Source organism: Capricornis sumatraensis, chromosome 2 (genome assembly GCF_032405125.1).
Source record: "Capricornis sumatraensis isolate serow.1 chromosome 2, serow.2, whole genome shotgun sequence".
NCBI classification, from domain to species: domain Eukaryota; kingdom Metazoa; phylum Chordata; class Mammalia; order Artiodactyla; family Bovidae; genus Capricornis; species Capricornis sumatraensis.
The window spans coordinates 205952896-205962956 of record NC_091070.1 but is presented as its reverse complement, the minus strand read 5'-3'; the positions used below and the strand labels follow the sequence as shown (position 1 = coordinate 205962956).

Here is a 10061-nt window from a genome sequence, read left to right as displayed (position 1 = left end):
CCACATGAGCACCTAGTATGTTACAAACTTTGGTAAGTGTTTTCACATTAGCAATCTGAGAGTAAGTCCCATTATTATCCCCATTTTACAGATAAGGAAACTGAGACTCAAAGAAGGGAAGTGAGTTACCCAGGATTCACATGCCCAGTGATGACTGACCTGATAACTCAGTTCTCTTTATATAGGACCCAGGTCTCCTACAACTCCCCCTCCCCCACCAAGTGCCATGGGGCCGAGGAGACTTGAGTTCGCAATTGAGAACTGTTGAGAAGTGGTTCTCAACTATTGAGAGCGGTTCTCAAATGTTCTCAACTGTTGAGAAATGTTTCTCAACTGAGCCACTTGCCATGGTAGAAACTGTTGGTTGCCCACCAAAATCCATCCTCCCCATCTTCCATAGTAACTGAGTTGCTGGTGAACACATGTTTGTCAGCTAGAAGTCATATTTCCCAGTCTCTCCTGCAGCCAAGGGTGATCACATGAATAAATCCTCGTCAAAAGAATCTTCAAATATTTGCTGTGCTCACCTCCTTACCGTCTTCCTCCTGAGAGCTGGGCATGGCCCAGCTTCCACTTCACAGACAAAGAGCAGAAACAAAAACCAGAAAGAAAGCGAGCTTGGACTTTGAGCTGCCATCACACTTGTGGAGGTGGGGGTCAGGTAAGGCAGAGAAACAAGAAGGAAGCAATCTGGGTCTAAATGACTGGGTGGCACTAGGAGGAAATATTTTCTGCTTTTTAAGCCACATAAAAAATTTCCCCTTTGTAAAAGAAGCTGAACCAACACTTAAATATCTCTTACTACGTACACCATCCTAAGCCCATTAAATATTTTAACTCAATAAATGACTAGCTTGTGGTAGTAGGCAAGTCATTTCAGCTCTGTGAGCCTCTGCTTCCTCACCTCTATGTGACCTGAAATAATAAAGTCAGATCCCCATGAGAGGCAGGTGAGATATTATGTGTCAGCACTGGGTGACCTAACCAGCAGACAGCTCATGTGGTTAGGGCACTAGCTGCAAATTTGAATGATTTTGACTTGAAGAAAAGGAAGAGGAGGAGATAAAGCATTGCTGTTTCAAAATAGTCATGGAAAATAGAAGAACTTTGGGGGATTCCTTACACTAATTTTACAGCCACTTAGGGAACTATTTGCAGTGGCTGTTGCAATTTTATTTGCTCATCTCTTCTGATTCAGTAATTCCCCTTGGAGGAAGCCACTGTACAGAGATGTTCCCATAAGTGCTCCAGGGTAGGTATACAAGGACGCTCCTTATAGCATTATCTGTAACAGTGAAAACTTGGAAACAAGCTAAATCTCCATCAGTTAGGGTCTGGGGTTAATGGGTTATGCAAAGTGCAGTCATTAAAAAGAAGGAGTCAATAAAAAAAAGTTACTGACATGGAAGATTTCCAAAATATGTTAAATAAAAAAAATCCAATGATAGAAAATATAATTCCATTTTTGTGAGAAAGTGATGCATTTTATGTATATAACATGTAACACAATGTACACATTATACATGTGTGGTGGGGGAAGTTGGGGGAGGTCTTTGACTTTTGACTTTACATTTTCTAAATTGTTTTTAAAGTATTTTGCCTCTAGCATACATTATTTTTGACTGGAGACAATGTATTTGTTTTAAAAACAAACAAACAATGATTGGCTCAGAGTCTCAGATTCCCCAGCCAGCGTAGGTTGGGGTGCCAAGAGAAAGTCCTCTGCATGGATGTGCCAATATTATGGAGGAACCCTCAACCAGAGCTGCTTACCAGGAAGAGGCGAAGTCTCTCTGGAGACCACCCTCTAAGCAGCTGTGTAGGACTCTCTGTCCCCTCCCAGACACACTCCTGCTTCCTGGTCGCGTGTCTGGACTGCACAATTATTCATGTTCAACCCGCTTCCACTCTGCCAAAAAAGCTCTTCCAAAGAGCCCTGCCTGTTTCACCACATGTCTGTCCATCCACTGCACTGGCTGTGTGTGGTTAAGCAGGTTGCTTGACCTCTCTGAGCCTCGGCCGCCTAGAATGAGGCCAGTGGAATAAAATGAAGCCAATAACTACATCCACCTTCTGGAGTCAAGAGGACTGAAGGAGAGAGTGCACATCAAGCCTGCTGCCCCATCACAATGCTAGGGGAGCATCGCACTTCCTTGCCCTCCTCCTGCAGGCCGGCCTCACTGCCTCCCAGCACCTGTGAGGGAAGAGGGGCGAGGAACATAGTCCTCATTATACAGAGCTTGGAGAGCTCAAATCACACGCCCAGGGTCATGAATTCACGGTTTAGCTGGGACTAGAGCTCAGAGCTCCCAGTGCTAACTCAGACAAAAGCCCTGGCCATCTTTCAGCCTCAGCTCCCAGCTCAGGGCTTCACTCCAGCACTTGCTGATATTAATACCCACTTCGAGCCACACAGGGGCTGGAAGTGGGGATGATGAGATCAGGTTCTTGTTCCTGAGAACCTAATAGTCTAGGGGGTAAGATTCACCATCAAACCTGGTATGTGATGAAAGGTGGGAAAGACACTGGGGAGGGCATTTCAGGCCAAGGAAACAGCATAGGCAGAGGTGTGAGGCATACGGAGCATCGCGTATGGGGAGCTGAGTGGCTGGAGTGGAGGGTGGGGTGGTTGCTGGAGGTTGGCTGAGACAAGCTCTCTGGTCCATACCTCTGTGGTCAGGTTTCCTAGCAACAGCTTCCATCTGAGCCTCTCATAGGGGCAGGCACTTCACCTCATGTTAGTTCTTTCTCGAAGGGAGCCAATGGTGTCTCCAGTTGACAGATGAGGAGACTGAGCTGAGAGCAGCTTCTTTTACTCCTTCCATCTGCCAGGCCACATAGGGGGCCTTGGGTCTTTACCTGGATGTTCCCTCTGCTTCAGGTTGCTGCACACCTTGCCTTTCCATCACCACCAGCTCTCAGGGTTTCCCAGACCCCAACCTGCTCGGTATCATCTGCCCAGAACCCCTGTGTGTGTGTTTCTGCATTGCACACTCCCAGCTGGCCCAGATCTCAAGTCCCAAAGTGTCTGCCAGTCTCCTCCCTCCAGACCATGACTGTTAACTCCCAGCTCAACCCAACCAGTTAGCGTGCTGTTAGAAACCCAGTCTCATTTGAATTCTTGCACACACACACCTCGGAGGCTGGGATTATTCTCCCCATTGTACAGAAGGAGAAACTGAGGCTGAGAGTGGCTCCGTGTGACTTCTACATCTCAGGGACACAGAGTAGCAGCCCCAAATCTGAAGCTCTGCTCTTCTTTCCTTCAGGCTCAGGTCTTTGGTCAGCCCCAGCTTGGGGAGGGAAAGGGCCCTGAATATATGGGAATGGGCATGCTCACCCCCATCACGTACTGGGGTGTAACTTAGAGGAGGAATTCACTGTCTGAGACCATTTTCTGACGTCTGGAATGGGAATAAAACCACCTAGTTGTGCTATTTGGCGCTCCCCAGGAGGCGCTACTGGTAAAGAACCCACCTGCCAATGCAGGAGACATAAGAGACGCAGGTTTGAGCCCTAGGTTGGCAAGATCCCCTGGAAGAGGGCATGGTAACCTACTCCAGTATTCTTACCTAGAGAATCCCATGGACAGAGGAGCCAGGCGGGCTACAGCCCATAGTGTCCCAAAGAGTCGGACACGACCGAAGTATTTAGCACACACAGCAGCGGTGCTATCAAGAGGCTTTGTTGTCGTTGTTGTTTAGACGCTAAGTCGTGTTTGACTCTTTGCAACCCCATGGACCAGCCCACCAGGCTCCTCTGTCCATGGGTTTGGGTGATACTTATAGTAGGGGCTAGAAGGGAAAAAGCACCTACTGGGTGCTGTTCAGTCCCACCATGCCTGCTCACAGTAGACACTCAATAAGTTTGACTTAGTCCCCCAGTCAGCAGTAATCCTGACCCAGCACTTTTAACAGCAGGGTGGCATAAAGAGTTAGGCAAGAATGGATTAAGGAATTCAAGAGGATTACACAGTAATCAGCTAAACAGCCTAAGCTTCCTGGGAAAAGACCAGGCTCAGACTGCTCATTTAATTTACTCAATAAATGTCTGCTGGACACTTAGCTGAGCTGGAATGATGCCAGTGGTGATGGTGAGGATGATGATGGTGGCAGCTCTCTATCAAGCATCCACCATGTACCAGGAAGTCGTGTAGAATCTCATCAGATCGACCCTAGAAGCTATATTCCTTAAAAAGAATATTCCCCCCTCTAACAGGGAAGGTGCTAGTCAGGTCTGAGATTAAGCAGACGGAGGCAAACAAGGCGCCCAGAGATAAATGTAAGGAGGCATTCTTATGACACTGGCCTCACCTAGCTCCCACTCCAGTGCTTGTGGAGGACACTGTGATGGCCTGTCCAGTCCCCGCTTCCATCAGATTGCTCCCTGGGCCCCTGGGAGTGCAGTCAGCAGAATTTTCCCCAGCAGCTCCCCCAGGGATGGCTCAGCAGGGGAGAGCTGCCCCACCCCACCCACAGCCACACCACTTCCCGGGGCAGCCACATCCCATGACTGATGGTGCGTGCATGCATGCTAAATTGTTTCAGTTGCGTCTGACTCTGTGCGACCCTATGGACTGTAGCCTGCCAGGCTCCTCTGTCCATGAGGTTCTCCAGATAAGAATACTGGAAGGGGTTGCCATGTCCTCCTCCAGGAATCTTCTTGACCTAGGGCTTGAACCCACCTCTCATGTCTCCTGCACTGGTAGGTAGGTTCTTTGATCACTAGTGCCACCTGGGAAGCATGACTGATGGGGGCGGGAGTAAAAAGGATTGGGAGGACTCTGAAGGGCCCTTCAAGTGCCAAACCTCCCCGTGGGTTTGGCTCTTGTTGGGTCTATCATGTAGCTTCCTCTGCTTGCTTCCGTTCTGGACCCTTTCTTCCCTAATAAAATTTTTGCAAGCTAAACACCATCTGAGGGACTTCCCTGGCAGCCCAGTGATTAAGACTTGACATTCCAATCAAGAGGTATGGGTTCAATCCCTGGTCAAAGAGCTAAGATCCCACATGCCCGCTAGTCAAAAAAAATAAATAAATTAAAAAAACCCAGAACATAAACAACAGAAACAATATTATAACAAATTCAGTAAAGACTTTTTAAAAAGCAAAATAAATAAACACCATTGTTTACTGGTGTTTGGCTACTGAGAATCCCAATAAGCAACAGTGTTGGAGTACCCTCTCTTCCTAGCTGGTTACCACACAGCCTGTCTAAACACTAATATATGAAGGCATCCCCAGAAAGCCAGGGCTCAGGGACGATAAACTACAAGCTGCACTGTTTTAAACACCTCATGGGAATTAACTAGTTTAATCACTGCAGCTCTTTGAGAGAGGTACTATTAGCATCTCCATTTTGTAGATGAGTTTGAGAGAAGTCATACTTGGAAAAAACTACTTGCTAATGAAATCCAGGCAACCAAAAGATGATTCAAACTTCAGCCTAGGGGAACTTGCATATGAAAAGAAAAAAAAAAAAGATGAAATAATGTCTTGCCAGTGCCATGAGTCAGTTCCCAACCCTGAGGGAGCCTGTCTCCCAATCCCAAACAGCCAGTCCTGGTAGGAGAATGAAATTCACAGGATGGGGGACGGGGGAGGGGGCCATAGGTTATTTTAGGAGGTGGCCCCAGGAAGAGGTGAGAACCACAGGAAGCTGGTTGGATAACTGTAGGTAAATCAAGATTCAGAAGGTCAGACAGCAAGTAGGAGCTGCTTCTGGAAATGGACCCCAAAGCTACCAGACTACAAGCCTCCTGGCAGGAAGGACACTCCATCTGCCCCTGCAGCTGGGAGGGTCAGAATCCTGCAAAGTTATCAATGACTTGGGGATCCACGTGGTGGGCTGCCCCAGATTTACCTTCTCCTCTGTCCATCTGTCTGCTGTCCAACTTGTCAGCAGTCCCTCTGGGAGGGATAGCGGGTGGGAAATCGCTCAGGAGCTGGACTCCCTCTTCTCCTCTTTCTTAACTCTAGGAAGAGGTGGGTGTTGGGTTTTCACGGTAACCACTTACATACGGCGGGAACTTCAGAGCTGATCTACTGCTTATCATCCCACCCCTGGATCTGCTCCCCACCTACCATGAGGCTTATTGTCTTGTGAAATAGTAGGGCAGGGTTATTAACCCTACTTTATTGGTGGAGAAACTGAGGCTAGACCAGAGCCAGGCCCTTCTATCCCAATCCAGCCCTTTGCTTTTATTCTCTGGCCTGGGATCTTGGCCAAAGTAGAGCAAACATTGTCCATTCTCATCTCAGAGCTCAGGCCAGTCCCTGCCTAGAAGCCTCTTTGCCTTCCTCCCTATTCTGTCCCAGAACACCCTTGGTATCTTAGGGAGGGACCTTCATTTTTTTCATCAGACACCTCTGTGGCCCACTCCATGCCTTGGTGACTCCTGAGTTGGTGTTTACAGTGTGTGCTGGGTGAGCTCGGGCTGGTGGGAAAGTTGTGTCAAGCTTGGCGCAAAGGTAAAGTCAACCATGGGACACACGTCACAGCTCTGTGTTACGTCCTGCACAGTCTCTGGAACTCATCCTCTCCTCTCCAGCGCCACTGCCCTGTCCTGTCCTGGTCCCCAGCCTCTCCTCTCTGCCTTCCATTCCTCTCTTCATCCCTTTCTCCTACACCCTTGAAGCACCTATGGACCTTTCCAGAGAGAGGCAGCAGCGTGACCAGGAACCCATGCTGGTGGGCAGGACTGAGGCCAAATCTGCCAGGTTTGGGCCAGCCCCACATCCCTGTCTGTAGAACAGCGGCTCTGACTACTTCCCCAATCCCCGTAACTTGAATAGACCTTTCTAGAGACCCCGTTCCTTCCCATACAGGCCCTGTATATGTGTGCCCCCCCAGCCTCTGAATGGACTTTCCACTTGCATGCCATTTTCTCCAAGTTCTAAGGATGTACTCATCCTTCAAGGCTCTTCTCACTACATCAAATGTCACCACCTTCCTGAAGCCTGTATTGACCTGACCACTCCTGCCCACCCCCACCCACCACCACCACTACCACCAGCGGAAACCACTCCCTTCTCTGGGTTTGCCTGCTGGGCCGTCCTAGCTAATTCCTAGCCCTCATCCCACTCTTCTGTGCACCAACTCATCCTGACAGCTTTCCAGGCCTGTTACCCCTACCACTCCTGCTTGGACCGTGACTCCTTGAGGCATGGCTATTGTTGTGGAGTAGTCATTATTATCATGTCTTGACTGCTGCCTAGGGGTCTGGCCCTGTGCTAAAGGTCTCACATTGCATGTGAGCCTCACCACCGCCTAAGATGGGGACCATCTGTATCTGTCTCTGAGGAAATAGCTTCAGAAATCTGAATGGATGGCATCACAAACAAGAGAGTCCCGGTTCAAAACCAGAGCCTGGACCCTCAGGTTACCCTCTGGCCTCCATGCTGAGTGAACAGGGAAGGCAGTACCCCTAAGCTCCACCTCCCCCATCCCTCCCAGAAGCAGGGAGTCCACCTTCAGTTACCTTGCCACCCGGTGGTGGTGGCAGCCTCTGCCTTCCAGCTTATGACAGAACCATTGCACAACTCACAGATATCTTCGAGAAACTGTCAGTTTCCTCTCCCGGCCACTGCCAGGGCCTGTGGCCTCCATCTCACCCAGGACCCCTGGCAGCCTCAGGACTCTAGAAGCCAAATATAGTTGGAGTGATGAGGAAATAAAAACGCCAGACTGGAAAGTGACCCAGTTTTATTTTGGTGTTGGAGGCCAGATGGGGCATTGCTCCACTCCACAGGCGTGAGGGCTGGACCATCTGCCCTTCCCCAGGGCGGAGTGCCCAGTGACCTCAGGGCCCAGGCGGCAGGGCTGGGGACCCGGCGGGTGGGTGGCTCCAGGGACCCAGTGACCACAGTGGGCTTCACAAGGAGAGGGGGAATCAGGCAGAGGCCTGGGTTGGCTCAGATTGGGGGCTGGGGCCGGGGAGAGTCCTAGAGGAGAGGATACAGAATCCGATACAGGGAGTCCGAAAAGGGGATTCCTTCCCCCTTCATTTTACCGCTGAGGCTCCGGGTCAGAGAGATGAACTCAAATTGTCATCCTGCAGGAGGCAGGGCCTGGAGTGAGGCCAGGCGTCCCAGGCCGGCGTCGGCTCGGTGCACTCACCGCGGCCTCCACCCTCACGGAGGGTGCGTGCCGGGCCCAGACGCTGGGGGCGGAGTCCGGCAGGCAGGCTGGGCCCCTTCTCTCCAGCAGGCCCGGCAGGCGCCTGGCCTCGCTCAGCAGCTCACCGAGCCGGCGGGCGGCGCCGACCCCAAGTCCGAGAAGCAGTCGAACTCGCTCTGGCCCAGGAAGAGCTCGGGCAGATCGCGCACGCGGTGCAGCCCGAGCTCCAGCTCCAGCGACGTCAGCGCCTCCTCGTCGATGAGTTCGGCGTCCATGCCGCCCAGGGCGTGCGCCGGCGGCTGCAGTGGCGGGGCCGGGGCTCCCGGTGCGGGCTGCGGGCCTGAGGGGCCTCCTGGGGCGCTGGGGGGCATGGTGGCGCGTCCTGGGTACAGCGTCGCCACGGGCTGCAGGTGCGCGTTGCCGGCCGCCGGCGGTGGCACAGCCGGGAAGGGCTGGAAGGTGGGCGACGGCCCGAAGGCCCCGTAAGCCACGGTCCCCTGTGGAGGCGGCGGCGGGCCCAGCGGAGCCCCCCGCGGCCGCAACCCGCTGTCCAGGCCTGGGCTCGAGTACGGCTGCAGCGTCCGGAGTGCGTGAGGGCCGTGGGCGGGCGCGGCGGGCGGCGGCCTCGGCACCAGGCTGTAGCCCTCGGCGAGCATCAGGTGGTCAGCCATGACGGAGGTCCGGCTGCCGGCGGCGGACCGATGGTCAGCGCGCGCGTCCCCCGGTCCCGGCCAGCTGTTCCTCTGCGGCGAGCGATACGAGCCTCGTGCTCTCTCCGCAGCCCAGCCGGGCAAGGGAAAACCGAGGCCGGCCCTGGTTCCTGCGCAGCCCAGTATACACAGAACTCAGAGCTCTTGTCCACCCCAGCTATGGGCAGCAAAGACCCTGCACACCTACACAGTCGCGCTGCTAGACCTCTGCGCCGCGCCCCCGGACTCGGCGCCCTCTTAAAGTCGGAGGCGGGGCTGATCCGCCCCCAGGTGCTCATTGGCTGGATGAGTCCCTTCTGGGCGGGCCACGCCGCACCTCCTGGAGGTCTCAGCCCCGCCCCTGTCAGAGATTCGCCCTTTGGACCTCAGGCCACGCCTTCAGCTTTGAGTTCTGTCTGGGAGCAGGGCGTTTGGCACTTTTCAAATGATCGTCAGCTCTGGCTGCTCTACTTCCAGTCTTGGGGCTGGCTGGGGCCAAGCTTGAATGGACCAGAAGGTGGGGTGGGAGGGCTAGAGGTTTAGACCCCCCAGAACTTCAGTATCACAAGCCCAACCTCTTACCCTCTTAATTTTCCAGATTAAGAGAACTGGCAAGTCTCAGTGGCTGGAGAGGGTTTCCTAGGAATGCACAGCAAAGCCTTGACAGAAGCGAACCTCGAACCCAGGCTTTTTAACTGCCACCTCTGCACACAGCACGAGTGCCTTAGTGGAGCAGGGCCCCGGGGAAGATTAGTTGCCCCTCCCCATAATCCCAGGAGAGTCAATTGCTCTTCCCCTTTCTCCCACTCACTTGTCTGTGGAAGCATGTACTGAGTTGTTATTAAAGTAATTTATAGGCATGTCTTCTGAAGGACTTGTTCAGCTTCGTGTCCTCAGCACTTGGCCGAGAGCCTGGCGCAGAGCAGGTTTTCAGTAAAAGTTGGGTGAATGAACAAATGATCAAATGAATTGCCACTGGTTCCTCTGAGCTTGTTTTTTTCCTCTGTAAAACGGGGATAACGACAGCACCAATCCCACTGAGATGTGGTGAGGGTTAAATGAGGTCATGTGTGCAGAGTGCACAATGCCCAGCAAAATGCCTGGTGCATACTAGGTAGCTTGAAAATGTGCCTTAAATGAATGAAAGGCTGGATTTACCTTTGTCCCTAGAGGTAAATCCCTGGTGATCTTCTGGGATGTTGTATCTTTCCTTGGTAACAATAGTTTTACTTGGGGTTTAGTCACTAAGTCATGTC

General features: G+C 52.3%; 1 protein-coding gene across 1 annotated transcript; it reads right to left on the bottom strand.

The window, feature by feature from the left end:
• Nucleotides 1–7710: 7710 nt before the first annotated feature.
• On the bottom strand, nt 7711–9007 carry CITED4 (Cbp/p300 interacting transactivator with Glu/Asp rich carboxy-terminal domain 4). The gene has a single exon (XM_068966166.1). The coding sequence runs from the start codon at nt 8785–8787 to the stop codon at nt 8230–8232; it is 558 nt and encodes a 185-aa protein (XP_068822267.1). The 5' UTR covers nt 8788–9007; the 3' UTR covers nt 7711–8229.
• Between the last annotated feature and the right edge of the window lie 1054 nt (nt 9008–10061).

Bases quoted from the DNA above. Each gene is read 5' to 3' on its own strand.
- CITED4 (XM_068966166.1), bottom strand. From the start codon at position 8,787: ATGGCTGACCACCTGATGCTCGCCGAGGGCTACAGCCTGGTGCCGAGG.